Genomic DNA, 23,692 nt, shown 5'->3' on the forward strand with positions numbered 1-23,692 from the left:
ATATATATATTATATATATATATATGACGTGAAAAAAAATTTACCACTGAAGAATTTGAAATTATGTCACTCAAGAATTTGAAAATGCCGCGTGTTTTGTTTTATGAATAACTTCGTGTCACATATTGACCAATCAGAATTAAGGATTAGCGGTCAGGCAGTTTCGAGATATTTCGATATAAAACAACTTCACGTTTCTTTCATCTTTAGTAAATAGAATGTTTTAGGGCGGGGGTGCGGAAAATGGACACTTTTTCTTTTTTTATTTTTACTAGATCTGTGCGCGCGCTGATCTATTCATTTGTTGAAATGAAGAAGTGGAATTCATTGAATCTCAGTTTCTCATGAATACCTTATAAATATTGATAATGAATCAAAGAGAATTCGACTAATGATTGAAGTGAATAGCGAAGTAGAGTAAAAGAATCTATAAAGAATTTTTCATTTTCAATTAATTATCTTCAATTTTTTTAAATAATCGGTCTCCACAAAAGAACAGAATTTATTAATTTCACCGATGATATATATACATGTGAAATATATATTATATATATATATATATGACGTGAAAAAAAATTTACCACTGAAGAATTTGAGATTGTCACTCAAGAATTTGAAAATGCCGCGGTTTGTTTTGTGAATAACTTCGTGTCACATATTGACCAATTAGAATTAAGGATTAGCGCCCAAGCAGTTTCGAGATATTTCGATATAAAACAACTTCACGTTTCTTTCACGTTTAGTAAAATAGGATGTTTTAGGGTGGGGGTGTGGAAAATGGACACTTTTTATTTTTTCATTTCTACTAGATCTGTGCGCGCGCTTTCGCGCGCGCTTATCTTTTTGTTGTGAAAATGAAGAAATCGAATTTATTAAACTTCATATACTCATAGATGTTTTATAAATATTGATAATGACTTGGAGAGAATTAAGGGAATGAAGAGTGAAACATCAATGAATAATTTTTCATCTTCGATTAATTCTTTTTTTACTTTTTAAAATAATCTGATTAAAATCTGTAATTGTTGAAAAATGAGGGGAGGGTTATGAATTGATTTCCTAGAAAGTTGAACAAATTTCTGGAATTCTTCGGAAAATTTTACAGTTTTCCAGATAACCGTAGATCTTCAAAGATTTTTCTCGAATTACTTGGGAAAGCGAAGAATTTTCATGAATTTTGTAGAGTTTAGAATTTATGTATGAAAATCTAAGAAGCAAGAGCTGATCATTTTTGCGTATGATAAATATGAAAAAATAAAAATTTGGGAAGTGAAGAATAATTCGTGAATTAAAAAAATTAGAAATGCTGTTCTCATGATCAACAATTAGGCAATTTAGATATGTTTTGACACAAAGATAAACTTCACACATGAAAAAATGAAAAATAAGACGCGGAAAAAATGTTTGGCATTTGAAGAATTTGAAAAAATATCGGGGATTTTTTCAGCGACTACTTCACGTGACTCATTGACCAATCAGAATTGAGGATTAGCGCTCCGGCAGTTTCGAGATACTTCGATATAAAACAACTTCACGTTTCTTTCATCTTTAGCAAAATCGGATACGACGTCGACAAAGTAAATGTTCCACTTATTGACCGAGCGTAAATTCCCAAATCACTTTTCAAATCTCCGAACCAATCTGTCGACAAAACTATCCATAAAATGAGAATAAGTTGACCCTGATTATAAACCATTGAAGTTAATTTTCAATTTAATTTTTTTCTGCGTCACCAATCACCTTTTTCTGTCCTCCTCCGTCAATGTTGTGTCATCATCATATCGTATGTTCTAAAAACCAATAATGGCGTTGAATGACAGGAACAGTGTGGACTGTGTGGACGTATATAGTGTCAAACAGTCAAAGGTTCATTTGATTTTCTTTACGTGTCCCATTCATTGACGAAGTTGACTCTGTTTTGTCGACTACGCCAATCAGCTCCACCGATTATTTGTTTTTTCCCTTGTATATCCTTTCCTTCAGTAGCACATCCACTCACCTTCCCCCAGTCGTTACGCAATTCGTAAGTGGTTAGTGATACAACGTCTCTAGAAGGGGTTACGCGTGAATTGAAGAGCGAGAATGTGGTTCTGGCATTTTCACGATGGAGGTAATTGCACATTACAATTTTGCATTTGTCTCTTAGCCTAAGACAAAGGCGAAATGACCCTGACACCTCGCCTTTGTCCTACAAAGTGTTGCTCAATATTCGCTAAGTGTTACCAAATACTCTGATTTGTTTATAATCATTCACTAATTGCCCGGATGATCTTTAGAGTTTAACTGATTATTACGAGACAATTAAATTGGAGAATTAATTGGGCAGTGGAGTGGGCGAGAGGTTAAAATTCCACTCTGCAGTTACACACGTCATGAATTAGACACGCACCAAAAAAATTAATAGAAAAACCTAACGAATTCGTTAGACCATTCTGTCAGATTGAAATTTTCAGTAGAAAATATTTTATAGAAAAAGACAAAAAAATCGTTTTTCGATACAAATTATTTTACTGAGATATTTTTTATAGAATTTCCTCGGTGTAAATGTTCTGTTTTTTGTTTAATTTTTTTGATGAAAAGAAAAATGGAATGAAGAAACTTAAATAATTTAAGCCGAGGGAATTCTATAGAAAATATCTGAAGAGAATGAGTTATATGGAAAAATCGAATTCTCTTAACTGTTTCTATGAATTTTTTGTATTGAGAATTTCAATAGAATCGGCCAAAAACTAATAGAAAATTCAGTAGAAATCCGATGGAATTTTCTAATGAATTTGCTAGGCTTTTCTATTAAATTTTTCGTGCGTGTAGGGCTTGAGAAACCTTTCCCCAAGAATTCTTATTGAATTTCTGTTGGAACTTACGCAAATTTGCTGTTATTTTTTAATTAATATTCGATGGGAAAAAGTTACAGATTTGATTCAGGAATGAGCAATAATATTAGATTTTGACAACATTAAAAAGAGATTATCTCCTCATATTGTTCTAAGTTTAAATATATTTAACAAATTAAAAATATTACAAAATTTATTAACTAAGTTTTTCGATACAAATTGTTTTACTGAGATATTTCCTACAGAATTTCCTCGGATCCAATTTTCCAAGTTTTTTGTTTCATTTTTTTGACGAAAAAAAAAGAAAAATGGAATGAAGAAACTTAAATAATTTGAGCCGAGGGAATTCTATAGAAAATATCTGAAGGGAATGAGTTATATAGAATAATCGAATTCTCTTGACTGTTTCTATGAATTTTTTGTATTGAGAATTTCAATAGAATCGGCCAAAAACTAATAGAAAATTCAGTAGAAATCCGATGGAATTTTCTAATGAATTTGCTAGGCTTTTCTATTAAATTTTTCGTGCGTGTAGGGCTTGAGAAACCTTTCCCCAAGAATTCTTATTGAATTTCTGTTGGAACTTACGCAAATTTGCTGTTATTTTTTAATAAATATTCGATGGGAAAAAGTTTACAGATTTGTAATTCAGGAATGGGCAATAATATTAGATTTTGACAACATTAAAAAGAGATTATCTCCTCATATTGTTCTAAGTTTAACTATATTTAACAAATTTAAAAAATTATAAAATTTATCAACTAAATTTTCCGATTGATGGGAATAAAATATTTGATAATATTGAAATGTAATTTTTTAGTTAACAAGCAAATTCTAAATTTAGGTACTTGATTTTCGATTATCCAAATAATCGTCAATCTTCCTACCTAAATTATTGGCTGGTAGAATATTTCGAAATCTAAATGTACAAATTGATGTTTAATTTAATATTTAAAATTTTAAGATTTATGTCTAAAATTGACAACTTCACAATTTAACAGTAATTATAATTGATTGATATGCCTATCACTGATTTGATTCTTTATGTATAAATCATTCCCTTGAAACTCTAGGATTTTGTCATGAGAAATAAAACAAAATACAGCGGAAGGATTTCGGAAAGTTTAGATCCAAGAATTTGCACAGAAAACTCAAAATCTATTTTCCACCAAATATCTCTTGCCAAAAAGACACTGTGAACTTGCATAATCTCTCATAGAAATGGCGCAGAACCCGCGGAATTTTTTAACAGAATTCCAATAAAACCAAGAGAATTCTCATTCTGTTAGCTGAGTTTTCGAGGAATATCTCCGAAACTAAGAGAGATAGCGAAATTTGTAATGACCTTTTTTATAGCTCTCAATTCGCTCTATAAAAACCGTCATGACAAGAATTTTGCTATCTCCTTTAGATTTCGAGATATTCATTGAAAACTGACAATACTCGAAATTGGCTTAAGATCCGGGTGGATTATCTTTCGATCGTTATCTCCATTATTTTTCCATCGTCATAATGTAAAATATATCACAATTTCTATTGGATTTTACATCACGCATGAGTCCCTAAAAATTATAATTATAATTATTATTATATTATAATTATTATTATTGTACAAAAGTAAAAAAAAACTGAAAGAGTGTTTTTAATAAAGATTAAGAAATAAGTCCGGTAGAGAGGAAATAGTGAATGGATAATTTATCATGGTAACTAGCGATCTGACTGCCATTGACTTCTGTGACAAATGACGACTTAACAGCCGTTAGATACATCAAATTATTAATTTGCAATTTCCTCTCTATTGGGTTTATTTCCCAATATTATTCAAAAACGCTATTTGAAAATGTTCAGCTTTTTTTCACCGTTTTGACTCCAGGGCTATGTAAAACTAAATAGCAATTCGCGATCATTTCAGATTATCAAAATAAAAAAAAAACAACCAAGATCACGTTCGAAGGATAATCCACCACTTCACTACTCTGAGAGAAAAACGACGAAATTCTCAAAGTATTTGTTTTTCTCTCAGTGTACTGTACGAATGTTTCCCTTCGTAAATTCCAGGTTGTGGAGCTGTTTAACCACATAAGCACAAACGTCGGATCCTACACGATCCCACCATGGTTCTACCAGCTGCTCTCGGACTACCAAATAACCCGGAACGTCCTGATAATCTCCACAGCGATAGTAATCCTCTTCATCACAGTTCTCCTCTCCTTCCTCCGAAAATGGAAGAACAAAGAGCTCCTCGTGAAAGAGGTGAAGGAGTTCGTTGGGGTAGGAAGTGGAAAGCCAAGGTTTCGTAAGCGAGACAAGGTCCTGTTCTACGGTAGAAAGATGCTGCGCAAGGTGAAGTCAATAAGTGGGCAGGTGCATCCCACGGGTCAGGGTAAGAAGCGTCGTGCGGTCATGAGATTTGCGAGGAGATTGCTCCAGCTTAAGAAGGACACTGCGCCGCAGCAGCTGAAGGTCCTGGAGCCACCGGCCGAGTACTTGGAGGAAGATCTTGGACCTGGAGACAGAGTTCCTCCAGATGCACTTTACATTCTCCAAAGTATCAGGGTTTTTGGACACTTTGAGAAGCCCGTGTTCTTGAAATTATGCAAACACACTGAGATTATGAATTTACCAGCTGGATCAGCTCTGTTCAAGATCGGAGATCCTGATGAGAATGTTTTTATAGTCCAGCAGGGACTCGTTAATGTCTATATTAATGGAGTTGACGGCTCTCAGGTGCCACTGAAACTCGTCAAGACTGGGGAATCGGTGACGAGTCTTCTCAGCTTCACTGATGTCCTGACTGGACACACAAGCACGTACAAGACAGTCTCAGCCAGGGCTGTTGAGGACTCCGTCGTTGTGAAATTACCCATGAGCGCGTTTCAGGAGGTTTTTCAGGATCATCCTGATGCTTTCATTCGGGTCATTCAGGTCATCATGGTGAGGCTGCAGAGGGTCACCTTCACGGCGCTTCATCAGTACTTGGGGCTGTCTGCTGAGCTGGTCAATCCGGGGTCTCATAAGAAGAAGCAGAGCCCTTTCTCCGGGTCGCCTGTGAGGTCCAGGACGAAAGAGAATTTTTCCACTCAAGTTCATGATGGGGCTTCTTATTCTACTTCTAATGAGGGGCAGGAGGGCAGTGAGGCTAGTGCTCATGGCTCACATCCGGTTAATATTGGAGGGTTGAAGAGGTAAGGTAAAAGAGTTGTGGATATTTTTTTTTTGAGAGAGAGATGGGTTCACTGAGGTTTCTTGCTGTTTCGGACGTGAAAATACATGATTTGAGGAGAATTTAGGTTTCAATTGAATAATTCTATGACATTTTGTAGAAGTCAGGAAAGTTCGGGGGAATGTCGTTCTGAATTCGGCGTCGGTTGGTACTAAATATGCGAAAATTGGAAAATGAAATGAACAAATAAGAATAACACGAAATAGTTTTACTAATATGAAAATTCAGGTAAATTTTGCTTTGAATTCAGCATAATTTGGTACTGAGTATGAGAAAATTATGTAATGAATTAAATAAACAGGGATGAGATGAAATGAATTTTCCTGATCTGAAATAGCAATGGGAACTTTAGATTTCAGTTGAATTATTCTATGACAATTTGTAGAAGTCAGGAAAGTTCGGGGGAATTTCGTTTTGAATTCGGCGTCGTTTGGTACTAAATATGCGAAAATTGAAAAATGAACTGAACAAATAAGAATAACACGAAATAGTTTTACTAATATGAAAATTCAGGTAAATTTTGCTTTGAATTCAGCATAATTTGGTACTGAGTATGAGAAAATTATGTAATGAATTAAATAAACAGGGATGAGATGAAATGAATTTTCCTGATCTGAAATAGCAATGGGAACTTTAGATTTCAGTTGAATTATTCTATGACAATTTGTAAAAGTCAGGAAAGTTCGGGGGAATTTCGTTTTTAATTCAGCATAATTTGGTACTGAGTATGAGAAAATTATGAAATGGAATAAATAAACAGGGATGAGATGAAATGAATTTTCCTGATCTGAAATAGCAATGGGAATTTCAGGTTTCAGTTGAATTATTTTATGACAATTTGTAGAAATCGGGAAAGTTCGGGGGAATTTCGTTTTGAATTCGGCGTCGGTTGGTACTAAATATGCGAAAATTGGAAAATAAAATGAACAAATAAGAATAACACGAAATAGTTTTACTAATATGAAAATTCAGGTAAATTTTGTTTTGAATTCAGCATAATTTGGTACGAAATATGAGAAAATTATGAAATTAAATAAATAAACAGGGATGAGATGAAATGAATTTTCCTGATCTAAAAATTGAGGAGAAAATTCAATGGAAACTTTATATTTTAGTTGAATTATTCAGTAAAAATTTATAGAAATCAAGAAAATTCAGATAAATTTTACTTTGAATTCATTAAAATTTGGTACAAAATGTGCAAAAGTTAAAAAATTAAATTACAATTATAATTATAATTGTTATTAATAAACAACATGGAATAATTTTCCTGATCTGAAAATTCAAGGAATTTTGGGAATCCTCATCTTTCTGCTGAGAAACCTGAAGAGAAAACTCAATGGAAACTTTATATTTCAATTAAATTATTTCATAAAAATTTATAAAATTCAGGAAAATTCAGGTGAATTTTGATTTAACTTTAGCGTTTGTTAAATTCATCAAAAAACGAAACACACAAACGATGATAAAATTAAATAATGTTTCTGATCTGAAAATTCAAGTCATTTTGGAAATCCTCATCTGTCCGCTGCCAAGTAAATCTGTAATCCCCTCAAATTTTCAGATAAATTTTAAAATTTCATGATTTTCCCCCCTTAATCGAAATCCACGTCGCTCTCCTCAAAATAACTACTAAACTGTCCATGAAATTTCATTTTGTTTCTAACACTTTCCATCGAAATGATCCAAGAAAATAAAATATTTCGCCTACTTATAATAATTATCAAATTCTGGAAATACTTTTATATAAAAAAAAAAGTGAAAAATCGAATGGTCTCGTTTTGAACTTTGAAACGTAACTCTCCATTGAGTTCAGCCATGATTTCACTCTTTCCTTGCCCCACATAAATTCCAGATTGTACTTCTCAATTTAATCAAAAGGCAGTAACTTTTCTCCAAGAATAATTCCGAAAACTGGCAACATAAAAATATCAACATTTTACTCCTTTTAAGAGAACGAAAAACAGTAAAATTAATTTGTTATTCCTTCCAACAACGAAAAAAAGAAAATATTAATTTGTTATTCCCTCCACCAGAACGAAAAACAACCTAGACTGGAAGCTCCTGGCGTCGTCCCAGCTCCCAGTGAGTCACACAACGACCCCGGACATGGTGCCCGAGTGCGACGCCCACTGGTCCTCGTTGCCCCCCTCAAGCCTCCCCTCGCACCCCCCAAGCCACCCCAGCAGCCAGAGCGGACCGGACGTGATGCACACAGGCACCCCCTCAGGCTTCCCCCGAAAAAAATCGACCAACGAGCCCCCGCCCCCCTTCGACGAGGCCCACCTGGTCCAAATAGCGACCGAGGCGTTCGTCAAAGAGCTCGGCCTAGAGGACGACTCAGTCCTCAAGGAGAAAGTACAGATCCGCGAAGTCCCAGCTGGCACTTACCTCATGAAAGAAGAGTCCCACAAGGACGTTGCCCTAGTCTACGTGGTCTCCGGCTCCCTAATAGTCTCCCAAAAAGGTGCTGAGGGTAACGCAACGAACGAGGAGATCCACATGTTCAGCGCTCACCAGGGAGAGATAGTGGGTGGTCTGGCAGTGCTGACAGGCGAGCCCTCGTTCTACACAATCAGAGCCAAACACCCGAGCAGAATCGCCCTCCTGAGCAAGCAGACCTTCTTCTCGATAATGAGGGACACCCCAACGGTCGTCCTCCACGTCGCCAACACTGTGGTTCGAAGGTTGAGCCCTTTCGTCCGCCAGGTGGACTTCGCCCTGGACTGGCTCTTTCTCGAGAGTGGTCGAGCTGTTTATCGTCAAGGGGACGAGTCAGACTCGACGTTCATCGTGTTGAGTGGACGTTTGAGGTCTGTCATCACTCACGCCAACGGGAAGAAGGAGCTCGTGGCTGAGTATGGAAAGGGGGACCTCGTGGGGATCGTGGAGATGGTGACGCAGACCCCTAGGTCCACCACTGTGATGGCTGTTCGTGATTCAGAGCTTGCGAAACTCCCTGAGGGACTCTTCAACGTTATCAAGCTGAGGTATCCGATCGTCGTGACGAGATTAATTAATTTGCTCGGGCACAGGATTCTGGGGACTTGGAAGCAGGTTCAGAGTCCTGTCACCAGCAGTCAGAGGGCCACTGTCGATGCCAGACCTGCGCAGGTGAATTTCTCTACTGTCGCTATTGTTCCGGTCTCTGAGGATGTGCCTCTCACTGCTTTTACGTATGAACTGTATCACTCGCTCTGTGCCATTGGACCCTGCTTGAGACTGACTTCTGAGGTCGTGAGGAAGACTCTGGGGGCGAGTATTATGGAGCCGCCTAATGAGTACAGGCTCACGTCTTGGCTGGCGCAGCAGGAGGATCAGCACAGGATTTCGCTGTATCAGTGCGACTCGACGTACACAGCCTGGACGCAGAGGTGTGTCAGGCAGGCTGACTGCATTCTCATTGTCGGACTGGGGGATCGACCCCCGAGTCTGGGGAGGACTGAGAGGGAGGTGGAGAGACTCGCTATGAGGACGCAGAAGGAACTCGTGCTTCTGCACAAGGAGCAGAGTGGCCAGAGACCTTCCAATACTGTGCAGTGGCTGAATATGAGGAGTTGGGTCTCTAGTCATTTTCATATTCAGTGTCCCAAGAGGATGTTCACTAGGAGGTCGCAGTACAGAATTGTAAGTGGAGGTTGGGGATTTTTATTTTAGTGGGATGGGCCACCGAATTTTTTAAGGTGAAGAGAATTTTAAATTACTATAACTACACGATAGATCGGGAAGTTAAAAACTTTTTCAGTTCTTGAAAATTTTCTGCACTTGAAAAATTATAAGATCCTGGGCGTGGAAGACAATTTGTTGTAAAAACGTAGCGGATTGGCGAGAGAATTCGATTAGATTTCTATTGAACTTCTATTGAGAATTCTATGAGTTATATAGGGAAAGTGATGGAATATTATATTGAGAGATCTTTTTGGACTGCATTTTTTAATTTCATTTGACAAATCAAACAAAACACGGAGAAAATTTAAGTCGAGAAATTCCTACAGAAAATATATACGTGGAGTGAGTTACAAAAAATAATCGAATTCTGTTGTTTTTCAGTGCTTAAAAAATTTAATAAGATCCTGCGCATGGAAACAAATTTTTTATTTCATTTCATCAAAGCTATAGCCAAGATTTTCTTAATTACTTGAACTGTTGGTATTATACATTCTTCAATCAGTAATTCTTTTATAAATTTAAAAAAATAATAATTCTTGGTAAAAATTGGGAAAATTTCTGAAGACTTCTAACGACTGCTTAAAAAATCTAAAATATTCTCTACAAAACAATAAAAAAGTCTCGGGTTGTAATTTTTTCTAGAATAACTCAATAGAGCGATTGTTTTTTCTACCCAATGAAATTATTTTAATTCTTTCAGAATGAGCTGTACTCAAAGGTCCTCATGTCGGAGCCCAACGTCCACAGTGACTTTAGCAGATTGGCGAGGTGGTTGACAGGTACATCAGTGGGGCTGGTCCTCGGTGGAGGTGGAGCAAGGGGAGCTGCACATGTGGGGATGTTGAAAGCTATTCTGGAGGCAGGGATTCCTATTGACATGATTGGGGGGGTCAGTATTGGCTCCTTCATGGGGGCTTTATGGTGCATGGAGAAGAACATCACTACGACGACGCAAAAAGCGCGAGAATGGTCCAAGGTAGGGACAAAGTACACTGAGAAAAAAAATTACTTTTGCCAAGGAATCATTTTCTTGGGAGAAGAATCTATTTTTTGCGGAGCGGATTTCTCCAGGCCAGTCATTATCAAGGAGTCCAAGTCCATCTCTAAATATTATAATTATGTTCAATTATGGAATGATTATATTACATATGACCGTGAATGAACTCAATTGACAATTATTAACCTTTAAAATTATTTCAAATTATTATACGTTAGAAAACCTCGAATTTGAGAAAATTGAAAAATAATTAAGCGTATTCACTCAAGGTCATATGTAGCATAATCATCCCATTATTCAACATAATTGTAAAATTTGGAGATGGACATGGACCACCTGGGAATGACTGGCCTAGAGAAATAAGCTCCTGAAAAAATGAATTCTTCTCCCAAGAAAATGATTCCTTGGCAAAAGTAATTTTTTTTCCCAGTGTAAAGAAGTTTAAACCGTCAAAAAATAAAATGTTGCCTCTGTCTGGAGAATAGTAATCGTTATTATCTCCAGCAAGAATTTCCATTTGGAACAGAAATAGAAAATCTTTCTTATTTCTCGTTCATTTTTCTTTCGATAATTTGTCTATAAATCATAATTGTTTCAGGCCATAGATTGGCATCAATCATTAATTCTTGTAATATTTTCGTTGAAATTTGAATATTATAAAATAATTCAGTAGCGAAGTGTTAAAACGAGCCAATTTTGACTATTGACCAGTTTTCAATCAATATCTCGGAATCTAAGGGAGATAGCGAAATTTTTGTTATAACCTTTTTTGTGGAGCCGATTGAGAGCTACAAGAAATGTAATTACGAAAATTTCGCTATCTCCCTCAGATTCCGAGATATTGATTGAAAACTCGTCAATAGTCAAAATTGACTTATCTCCTTTTACCACTTCGCTACTGAATTGATAATTTAAATTTTCAATTGACTGTGAATTAAATAATTGATATTATGGAATTATAAATTGACTATTGAGCAAATATTTCTAAATTTCATAAAATTAAAGCTAAATAATCGTCAATCCTCGTAACGTAATGTAGCAACTATGAACGTCCTATAAGAATTTCGAAACAACGTCATCATTTTTTCTCACGAAATGAAGCCCCTTCAGCTCGCTGATCACCCAAATGACGATATAATTCCCCAAGAATAAAGACATCAGCAAAAACATGACGATAAAACAAAAGTATTTATTTCTCTCCAGAAAATGACTCAATGGTGGCGTCAAATCATGGACTTAACGTACCCAATGACGTCAATGTTCTCCGGAAAAGACTTCAATAAAACGATTCAAGCAACGTTCGGAGATACTTACATCGAAGACCTCTGGCTGCCTTTCTTCATCATAACTACTGACATCACAGCTTCTTGTATGCGCACGCATACACATGGTTTGTATCTCAAAATGATAATTAGAGTAGATTGTACTTTACTCGACAGTAAAAAGTTCACTCACTTATTTGTTCACATTTATTGTCAAATTCATTAGTCGAGTTTATACTCTAGCAAAATTTTTTTCTAATAATCTTCACCGTAGAATAGTTGCAGTACAGTAGACTGTGCTTCTCATTTCTTCTGTTTTTTTCATTAATGAATAAATGCACTCGTTTGTTTTCATTGTTTGTTCGTTTGTTTGTTTGCTGATAAATTCAATTTCATTGACGGGAGCGAGTTTTCAATGAATCGTTGTTGACGTACTCATCGTTGTACATAGGTCAGCAATTGTAAGCGTAAAGTTGGGTTTTATTTCGTTGTTTCATGGATTGAGATGATCAGCATCAGTATCTTTGATTATTCGGTTGATTAACAGTAAAAGTAATGATTGATGAATGAATTGGTTGAATTACGTATCAATAAAGTAAGGAATACAGTCCTCGGTTATTATAATAATAATTTACAGTGTTTATAAGTTATTTGAAAGCTGTTGATTGAGGATTAAACAGTGAAGTGGTTAAACGTTACGCAGCACACACGAACAAAATTTTGTGTAAAAACCTCGCGAATTGGGTGGAGAATTCGATTAGATTTCTGTTGAACTTATATTGGAAATTCTATTCGATTTTCGCTGATGCTGTTGAAAAATTCTGTAGGAAAATTCATTGGGAGATTTTCTACAGAATTTTCTCGGGATGAATTTCCTAGGTTTTCTTTCAAAAAAATGTACAGAATGAGATTGAAACCAATTGAATGAATTCTATTGGTTTTCTCTATAAAATATTTTCTATTGAGCATTCCTACTCATAAAAATCCTCAGAGAAGCAGCAGATTTTTTAAAAATAGAATTGGCAAATAACTTTGCTAAACGAAAGAATTTCGAATTGAAATTCAATAGAATTTTCTAATGAATTCGTTAAAAAATTCTGGACAAAAGATTTTATTGCTATTTCGCTGATTTTATTTAACAACTCTAAACTCCGAAACTATTTCATAGAACAAAATCCGTAGAATTTCGGGTTTCTTTACTACTTTTTCTATTGCGATATTTTCTATAGAAATTCTTCAACATTGAGTTCTTGACGTTTTTTCCATTCCATTTTTTTCTCTTCTAATTGCAAAAATTAGACAAAAAACCGAGAAAATTCTGGTCGAGGAATTTCTGTAAAAAATATTTGAATAGAATAGAAGTATAGAAAAATGAAATTCAATAGATTTTTTTCAATAAAATATTCTCAATGTAATCGACGAAAAACAAAGAATTTTCAATTGAAGTCCAGTAAAATTCTCTAACGAATACGCTAGGTTTTTCTATGCAATTTTTTCGTACTTAATTCTGTGAAATAAGGAAATTATTTCGATAGTGAGACATTTTGGGAGAGAATATCGAGAGCCTTGCAGCTGGAATCAATTTTGTAAAAAAAATCTAGCGAATTCGTTAGAGACAATTCTGTTGGATTTCCATTGAATTTTATTTTTTTTTGCGGTTTCTATTGAAATATTTTCTACAGAAATTCTGCAAGATTCTTCGACTCCATTTTGTTTCTCTTCTAATGGCAAAAATCTGACAAAAAAACTGAGAAAATTCAGGTCGAGGAATTTCTATAGACAATATTTGAGAGAATGAGTTGCATAGAAAAATGAAATTTAATAGATTTGTTTCAATAAAATTTCCTCAATATAATCGACGAAAAACCGATAGAATTTTCAATTGTCCAAGAAAATTCTCTAACGAATGCGCTAGGCTTTTTTTGACGAGATTGGTACTAGAATTCTGTGAAATACAAAAATTTCAGGAGAGAATATCGAGAGCCTTGCAGCTGAAAAAAAATTTCCACTAAAAAGTTTTCTCGATCGTGTACGAAAAAAATTAATAGAAAAACCTAGCGAATTCACTAAACAATTCTATTTCAAATGAACTCTCTATTAGTTTTTGGCCGCTTTCATTGAAATATTTAACAGTAAACATTCTATAGAAAAATTCAAGAGAATTCGATTTTTCTGTGCAGCTTATTCTATTGAGATATTTTCTATAGAATTCCCTCGGCCCAAATTTCCCAAGTTTTTTTTGTTTAATTTTCCTAATGTAAAGTAAACAAAAGAGAACGAAAAAAAAACTATAGAAATCCTATACAACAAATCTCAGTAGAATAAGTTGTGTAGAAGAATCGAATTCTATTGATGTTTTCTATAGAAAATTTTCAGTTAACCATTTCAATAAAAACAGCCGAAAACTAACAGAAAGTTCAACTAATAGAAATCCAATGAAATTCTATCAAGTTCGCCAGGTTTTTCTATTAAATTTTTTTGTGCGTGACATTTCCCCCCAAAATCACTCATTCTTAGAATGATACATTGACGTTTGGCTACTCCACTATAGAATCGATCAAATCAAATTGAAGAATAATTAAAAGGAAAATCCAATTAATTCGTGGTGATGTTTAGGATCGCTGTGGCGTTACATTCGAAGTTCGATGTCATTGTCTGGTTATATGCCACCATTATGCGACCCCACTGATGGCCACCTACTCCTCGATGGCGGGTACGTCAATAACCTTCCAGGTAATTAAACTGAAAACATTAAATCTACAGAGGAAAAATTGTTTGGTAAATCTCTTGAAAGAAAAATGATAATGTTGAAGTAGGAATTGTGAATGACGAAGAAACTCGCTTCCGTCGATGAAAGGATGCATCGTTGAGAATTTAAAAACAAATGTTGAGTTTAATTGGAATAGGATTGCTTTGGAAATACGTGCGGTCCAGTATGACAGTTGCTGGTGTTTTTCCTCCCATTTGTGATCCTCACGACGGGCATCTTTTGGTCGACGGATGTTATGTTAATAATGTTCCAGGTAAAATAATTCAAAACGACAAAAAATTGCGTCAAATAATCATTTTTCGGCTGTTTCATTTTGCCCCATTCACAGAAAATAGTTAGGAAATTTAAGCCGAGGAAATTGAATAGAAAATCTCAACAGAATAAATTGTAAAAAAATTGAATTTCATTGACTTTTTCTACAGAACATTTTCTATTGAACATTTCAAATAGAATCGGCCAAAAACTAATAAGAAAGTTAAATAAAAATGTAATATTTATCTAGCGAATTCGCTAGGTTTTTCTATTAAATTTTTTCGTCTGACGTATCTTAATTTCGAAAATGAATGCTCTCTAATCCACGAAATTAGCTGACGTCATGTTAAGACATGGAGCACATCACATTCTGGCCATCGACGTGGGGTCACAGGACGACACAGATTTAACAAATTACGGAGATTCGTTGTCGGGCTGGTGGTTACTCTGGAAACGATGGAATCCCTTCGCTGTTCCTGTCAAAGTCCCCAATTTACCTGACATTCAATCGAGACTTGCTTACGTCAGCTGCGTAAGGCAGTTGGAGGAGGTCAAGTCCTCGGATTACTGTGAATACATCAGGCCACCCATTGACAAATATAAAACGCTGCAATTTGCCAATTTCGATGAGATCAAGGACGTTGGATATCATCATGGTAATTTCTCCATTTATAATATTATTGAGACATAATTTCGACGATAATGCGATATTTTTACCTGCGAAAAAACTCGATGTGAAGCCCAACGTATCCCAGAAAATTCTAGAAGAATTTGATCGAAATTCTGTTCATTTCATGTTATTCTCGTTTTATTCATTTTATTGTCAGTTGAGTTTTCGGAGAATATCTCCTAATCTAAGGGAGATAGCGACATTCTCATTATTATCTTTTTCGTAGCTCTCAAGGCGCTCTACAAAAAAGGTTATGAGAGAAATTCTGCTATCGGCCTTAGATTCCGAGATATTCATTACAAACTCATCAATAGACAACATTGAATTAGACAATTTTACCGTTTCGCACTCGATTTTGTCCTGTAAATTTCACATTCTCGTAAAACTGATGTTTTTGCTTTCGAATGGAAGCATTGTATTCGTCAAATTCACGGACACCAATTAAAATTCAATTTTTCATACAGATTCGAAAGATTGATATTTTTCCAAAAATCGATTTTTCAACGATCACTCAAGAAATTGTCATCAAAATGGAATTAGTCATGGTTCAAAAAATGGATAATCATTTGACAGGATAGAATCATTTGACAGAACGAAATAATGCGCAAAATTTTGATGGCAAATTGCTAATTTATTATCAACAATAACTACACTCATTCATAAATAAATGCAATTGTCCACTTGTTATCAATTAATTTCCACGTTTCTTTCGATTAAAGGGAAAACGTACTTTGAGGGTCAATCAAAGGCTGGCGTCCTTCCTCGTTTCAACGCAGACCGAGAGACCGCACGAGCGCTGAGAGAAAAACACAAGTCAGGGAATCCGGAGGCGTCCTCTTACACCTTCACAGACCTCGCGCAAATGGTGTGTAAAGTCTCCCGAGGGAATCGTTATGGTGATCTTGATGACACAGACTCTGATGAGTTCGAGGAATACGAGGCTGACCTCGAGGAAGACGCCCAGGAGGTCGGTTATGCGTCAGAGCCAACTGCTGGGATTCTAGATCAGGTAAAACACCTTCCTCCATAATATGTGGACGTCCGCATGAAAAGGGACCACTTTGGCACTATTGGAGTTATGTTTATGCCAATAATCTTGATCTGATTATGCAAATTTAGAGCCAAAAATGAACTTGATAGCGTAAAGAGTGACGACGCTATAGACGATCGAAAAAATAATTTAACATGGGTTTAAATGGGAGTTGGCAAGAGATAAACGTGAATATCTCATGCGGACGTCCACATATATTGGATTTTTATTTTGAAAAATGTTACTTCGACCAATAACAATTCAATTTAATTGCTATGGAATTTTTATCTCAACATATCTCTCACAATTGAGTATTTTCTGAGATTCAGTCAATGTTCCAGATATTGCCAATGATCCAGCTTCTGCCACCCTTGAAGTAGTGTAAACATAACTTGAATTTTGAAGATTAAAGTCTAAATAGTATTTTTCCGGGCTGCTGCAATGGGGTTTTTCACTCGTGTGGCGTTGGCGTCCGAGCCGAAGGCGAGGACTGGCCAACCACACGAATAAAAAACCCCATCGCAGCAGCCCGGGACAAGATTTTTTTGTAGCGATTTTCAAGTTTTCGAGTTTGGGAAGTGTGCAATACCAATTCCCAGATGAGAAATCGTGAGAATCACTACAGAAAATAAATTTTAAACGAAAGTTAGTAGACCAGGAATATTCTAGTTGAGTTTGTGCGCAATCGACAGTCTAGTATTATTGATAATAATTAATCTAGAAGTGAAAAAATAACACAGAGTCTCATGAGAAAATGAACTTTTCGACGAAGAAATCTCGAAAAATCATGAAAAATGAATAAAAATTTTGTGCCCAATATGAAAATTATCCTCGGTGTGAACTTTTCGTAAGAAATAATTTACGAGAAATTAAAAAAAAATAATTGCAGAAAGAATTTGATGGATCAATTTTTAATACTCATCAAAGATAAAATTCATAGGAAAAATTATCAGTGATGAATGATTTTTTGCCCTTTTAGTTTATTTTTCTTCGTTACATTCAAGGACTTAATTGGAGTTCATTCATATTACTTTAAGGGCCTGATTTTTTTTATCAAAAATATCAATGGGAAATTTATCGAAAAAGTAGAAATGAATTGTTCTGAAGGAACAATTCGTTTCTTTGGAATTCGCCGCGTTCTACGGATGAGCTAATATTATTTTGATCTTTATTCATCATTACTTTCAGAGTCCTGACGACAGCCGATTGAGACGTCGTGCAGGAGTTTCTCTCAGCCTCTCGGACACAGAGGCTGAGTCAGAATTGGAGTACCATCCAAAGCTATTTTGAACCTGGAGAGAAAGACCAAAAGTGAGAGCTTTACTTGCGATAAAATGGGTTACCATTTAAGTTAGAATAATAATCTAGACAAAATCCAAATTTTCATAATGAAGCACAGGGATATTTTCTATTCATGGTTGGGGATGTAAATTACAAAATTTGTCGACGAAATCCAGCCCCTGAGAGTTTACCATCTCGTTAATCATCGTGTAAACAATGCAATGATTGTATCTATCGAGGTACACGTACTGAATAACTCATTTGTATTTAATATTAAGAATGCGAAAGAAATAAATGAAAATTTTCTATTTGTACATAAAACCAACTCGCTTTGTTTATTATAAAAATTTGTTTCTTCCAACTTCCGTTGACTGCGATTCACGTGTAAAGAACTTTGGGAGATCTCGGGAGAAGAATCAAATGGGAAATTGCTTTCGGCATAATATAGTGAATATTTTTTTGCTAATGAATTGGCAATTGGTTTCGAGTGGAATTTCTATGACGATGTATTTTTAATTGAATTGAATGCCGTCGTATTTTTCATTGAATTCAATAGGCCGTCAACGTTGGCAGCCGACATTGCCCCAAAGTTGGCGGCCAACATTACCTTAACGTTGGGTAAATTTTACCGTGGATTCACGGTAGATTCTCACTCACACCTTGTCTGACATCTCTGCTATGAACTCTGGTTTTCAACTCTGGTTTCATAGTTGAAAACGTTCACATAAACTAAAAAAATATTTATTTCATCTTTTATTTGCGTTTAAGGCCCGGGGGTACTATCTTTCGAATATTATCTGAATTTTATCTTTCGTAATCCAAAATTGTCAATTGAGTGGTACGTCATATAGAAATTCCCAAAAATTATGATAGAATGATAAAAAAAATGGAAAAAATTCTCAACTTTTTCAAAGAGCGTTTTTAATTGAGGTTCAGAATGAGTTGAAAAAAGTGGAAATTACAAATATCTGATTCGCTGTGGCGAATTATCATCTGCCATTATTATTCATCTGCCATTTTTATTTTTATTTACTTTCAATTTTTTGTCTGTCTCATTACAAAAATAAAATAGATTCCAGGCTTAATCTAACATTCTGAAGATTCTTTTCACAAAAAAAATGAGAATTTTAACGGAGTCCAACCAGAAAATCTCACTAAACATAACAGCACTCTCTAGAAATCTGTTTTCATGGTCAGTTCTGGGTCCAGAACATTGAGAGCAGCTCCCACCAAGTGCATGGACCCAGCGACCAATATCTGCACCCTCTCCTCCCCTTCGTTGAATTCCTCCCGAATCCTCTCGAATACCTCCAACAGTGATTTTCCAGTGACACCACCTTTCCCCCAAATATTACAGTGAAGTTGGCACTTCTTCTGCTGCTCCTCACTCGTAGTTGTGAAATTCTCCTGATCAGTGCAGTTCTTCCCCGAAATATTTGGTACGAAGTAAGCCTTGACGAATGGAATCTCCCTCAAAATATCCAGATGCTGGGAGGAAGCTCGGTTGCCGGTAGAATTGAAAATCAAAATTTTCTTGCAGTTGTTCTTTTTCTCCTGAGTCTTTCTGAACCACTGGACGCAGACTTTCATGCTGTCAATTGTGTGGGCCCCGTCGAGATAACAGTCCGACGATTTGCCATGCAAAACTTGAGTTCTTCCTGGACACTTGCAGTTTTTCAATCCCATTTCAACCATTTTCAAATCGAACCCCTGTAGGTTTCCATTTTGAGGCATGAAATTTTCGTTATTCTGAGTCTTCGCTGAGTTGATCCAAGTCAATGAATTAAATTAATTTTTTTTTGCACTTTCGTTTTTCGCGATTATCTCGGAAACTATGAGAGATAGAGCCTTGAAACCTATTCCATTCGATTCCTGAGGAAATTTGGGTTCCCGATAGGTCGATAGACGGCGCAGAATTGCGTTTTGGGTTACTTGCGGTGGTATTCTAAAATTGGATATAGAGGCATTGAAGAATGTTAGTATCACAGAAGTTCAATAACACCCCCGTCGAAATCGCCGACAGCTATTCATTTTTCGGAATAATGATGATTTTTTTCAGACACTCCAGCTGGCTTATTCTATCTACAACATTCTCTAGGATCACAGTTATCCTCAGGCGACTCTCCGTAGCTCTCTACTTCTCTAGCTCTTCGGGCGTCGCCGAGCGAGGGGAATATCGCCCCCCACTACGTGTGTGCCGTCACGGACTCGGAACAACTCGAGAGGGGAAGTGTGTTTTGGGAATTGACGGTGGCTATAGCGTTCTTGCTTGAATAGTCACAGTGTCCCTCCTGCCAAACACTTGTAGATGCGTGACAATTTGAAATTAATTAAATGGATTCTCGGATAAAAGATAGTCGAAAGACAACAGTATTTCTGAATATTTATATCTTCATTGTATTCGTTGATTGAAAACTAATACAGAATACTTGTATGTTAATAAGACTGTTCACGCCAAGGAAACCGTTGAGAAATTGCGTTTTCAAGGGTTCTGGCGGCATCGATGTCGTCCATCTCCCATCTCTGAATCATAATAATTTTAATGAAAATAAATATATTGAGAGGCCGCGGAAATGAAAACAAAAAATTACTGAAATTCGGGGAAAATTGTGTTTCATGACTTCTCAACCAATAAGGGATTACAAATCCTGAGGATAACATGAAAGATTCCCCATTTTTCTAGGACTTGAATGCGGAGAGTTCAAGGTGAACTGAATGGAATGAATAATTTGAGAAAATTTTCAAATGTACAAAGAAAAACGAAGGCGAAATTCCTTTCGTTACAACATAGTCCATATTTTTTTTGCTAATAAATTAGGAATTTGCTTCTAAATGGAATTTCTATGACCATCTATTTTTCATTGAACTCAATGATTCATTGAATTCAACATTGTTCCAACGCTGGCAGCCAACACAGTCCCAATGTTGACAGCCATAAAAAGTTAGAAATCAATTAATGCTTCCATTCGAAAGCACAATGTTCAATAGCTTGAAAAATTTATTCCGTTTCTGGCAACTGGATGAAACGCATTGCAGGAGATCTGAAGGGGATAAATAATTTTAAGAAATTGCATAAAACACGAGGTGGTTAACAGGTACGGACGCCGCCATCTTGGATACCTCCTCCCTCTGCGACAAATTGCTTTAAAAATGGCGGTGCTCCCACCTCGTACTTTTAATCATTTCTCAAACTCATGTTTCCCATTCAAATCACTCACAACTCGCTTCGTTCAGTTTCTACGAAATGAACAAATTTGTAAAGCCATCTTTCAAATTGTTCTATTGCTCATTGGCTAAGAATTCATGGGGCAAAGTTTTCCTCGAATTTCACTCCTTTTTTTTCTCCCGCGGCCTTTTCATGAAACAGATTCATCGGTCAGTTATCCTGACTGCTAAATAATTTTTACGTACATGTACATCTTCTTCTGCGACAAATGTGGGAACAACACTGACTTCCGGCGACGCACTGAAATCACATCGTGTTAAAAATTTCTAATTCGTCACTTCATTTGTGCTCATTATCGTGACTAACCGAGAGGTTCCTGGGTCTACACGGCGATGGTTGTGCGTTGACAGCCGCTAACAGCATCGCAACGAACAGGAAAAGATAAATGAACTTCATGATGCGGAAGGATATTTCTTACAATTTTCCTTGGTTACTTTCGATGCGAGTGACGACTGATGGAGGCAATTGCATTTATATGCGAGCAGACTCCTCCCTATTGCTCGCAAAGTTTGCTTTAGCTAAATGGATTTTACACATAACAATGTTTGCATCTGGTGAATTGCAGAGATAAGGGTATTCCCCATGTACCATATTTTGTTGTTTATTGTTTAGACAAGAAAGAGGGAAATAACTGCAACTGAGAATGGAAAATACCATCTTCATTTACTGCTTGTCACGATTCCTCGTCTGGAAATTGGTATTGCATACTTTCCAAAATCGGAAACTTGGAAATCACAGCCCAACAATTTTTTTCCGAGCTGTTGCGATATGGTTTTTTACTCGGCCAGTCCTCGCCTTCGGCTCGAACAACAACTTTCTACACAAGTGGGGAATTGCTTTCGTCTCAACATAGTCAATTTATTTTTGCTAATAAATTAGCAACTTGTTTAGGAATGGAATTTCTATGACGATGTATTTTAAATTAAATTCAATGACTCATTCAATTCAATACTGTCCCAACGGCGGCAGCCAATACTACCCCAACGATGGCAGTCAACATTGCCCCAACGCTGGTTGACAACATTACTCCAATTTTGGCAGCCAACATTGCCCCGATTTTGGCAGCTGACATTACCCCAACATTAACAGGCAACATTGTCCCAACGTTGACAGCCAACATTGCCTCAACGCTGACAACCAACATTGCCCCGATGTTGGCAGCCGACATTTCCCCAACATTGTCCCAACATTGACAGCCAACATTGCCCCGATGTTGGCAGCCGACATCTCCCCAACGTTGTCCCAACAGTGACCGCCAACATTGCCCCGATGTTGGCAGCCGACATTGCCCCAACATTAACAACCAACATTGTCCCAACGTTGACAGCCAACATTGCCCCGATGTTGGCAGCCGACATTGCCCCAACATTAACAACCAACATTGTCCCAACGTTGACAGCCAACATTGCCCCGATGTTGGCAGCCGACATTGCCCCAACATTAACAACCAACATTGTCCCAACGTTGACAGCCAACATTGCCCCGATGTTGGCAGCCGACATTGCCCCAACATTAACAACCAACATTGTCCCAACGTTGACAGCCAACATTGCCCCGATGTTGGCAGCCGACATTGCCCCAACATTAACAACCAACATTGTCCCAACGTTGACAGCCAACATTGCCCCGATGTTGGCAGCCGACATTGCCCCAACATTAACAACCAACATTGTCCCAACGTTGACAGCCAACATTGCCCCGATGTTGGCAGCCGACATTGCCCCAACATTGACAGCCAACATTGCCCCGATGTTGGCAGCCGACGTTGCCTCAACGTTGACAACCAACATTGCCCCAACCTTGAAATTTTTTGCCTTTCCCTGAATATTGGTTTCAAAATCAATTTTGTCAACAACAGATGATACAAACTCAGTCAAGGTGGCTTTGGAAAGAGTATTTTAAATAACAATTGGATTTATTTAAACTATAATTTTTTCAGTTATCCGGGCATGGTTTAAAAATGGCCTATTCGAACTCCTGAAGCTAAAATGAGTTATCCTGATATGAAAAAATAGGAAATTTCGGATTTGACAAATACAATACTTCCTTTCCGAAGCAAAAATATTAAAATCTTCTTATACTATTTATCTTGACATTTTCCGGTTGCGAAAATTCAATTCGTGGTTAGAATTCATAAAACTGTCATACAATAACTAGATTGAATGGATGAAACCGACATTTTAGTAAAAATCCTGTTTTTTCAAGAATTTTACAGTGTAAGGCTCTTATTATTCTTTTCTTCCCCAAGTTTATTTGATTGAAATTAATTTTTCCTTATTTACATATTTGCACATATTTCATTGAGGAGATGAGGGAATTTCCGAATCACCTTCGTATCATTGTGGACATTGCAGGCTAAAAAGGAAAGAACAAGAAAGATAATACAGATTTACGTCACTATTTACTAATGTTTTTTAAAAATAATATTTGACCAAAATCGTTTCACGTTAATGAAAAAAAATTGTTTAAAATCGGTTC

At 36.4% G+C, this 23,692-nt stretch overlaps 1 protein-coding gene across 3 annotated transcripts; it reads left to right on the top strand.

Annotated features, from left to right (window-relative positions):
* The first annotated feature begins 1,754 nt into the window (after positions 1-1,754).
* LOC107044304 (neuropathy target esterase sws) lies at positions 1,755-18,313 on the top strand. Of its 3 annotated transcripts, none has more exons than XM_015266118.2 (9): positions 1,755-2,110; positions 4,893-6,019; positions 8,094-9,684; positions 10,427-10,702; positions 11,927-12,113; positions 14,892-15,008; positions 15,343-15,663; positions 16,397-16,686; positions 17,896-18,313. In XM_015266118.2, the coding sequence occupies exons 1-9, from the start codon at positions 2,105-2,107 to the stop codon at positions 17,995-17,997; spliced, it is 4,017 nt and encodes a 1,338-aa protein (XP_015121604.1). In that variant the 5' UTR covers positions 1,755-2,104; the 3' UTR covers positions 17,998-18,313. The 3 variants fall into 3 exon arrangements, with proteins under 3 accessions (XP_015121604.1, XP_015121605.1, XP_015121603.1); XM_015266117.2 differs by lacking the exon at positions 14,892-15,008 and adding an exon at positions 14,602-14,718 and having other exon boundaries at positions 1,757-2,110; XM_015266119.2 differs by lacking the exon at positions 14,892-15,008.
* Positions 18,314-23,692: the final 5,379 nt, after the last annotated feature.

The sequence above is a fragment of the Diachasma alloeum genome, unplaced genomic scaffold, assembly GCF_001412515.2.
Source record: "Diachasma alloeum isolate Michigan unplaced genomic scaffold, Dall2.0 Dall_scaffold_00711, whole genome shotgun sequence".
In the NCBI taxonomy this organism is placed as follows: domain Eukaryota; kingdom Metazoa; phylum Arthropoda; class Insecta; order Hymenoptera; family Braconidae; genus Diachasma; species Diachasma alloeum.

What these genes read in the sequence shown, in the direction of transcription:
- LOC107044304 (XM_015266118.2), top strand. An exon ending in AATATTGGAGGGTTGAAGAG is followed by an intron (nt 6,020 to 8,093) that starts GTAAGGTAAAAG and finishes TCCCTCCACCAG; the next exon opens with AACGAAAAACAACCTAGACT. An exon ending in AAGCGCGAGAATGGTCCAAG is followed by an intron (nt 10,703 to 11,926) that starts GTAGGGACAAAG and finishes ATTTCTCTCCAG; the next exon opens with AAAATGACTCAATGGTGGCG.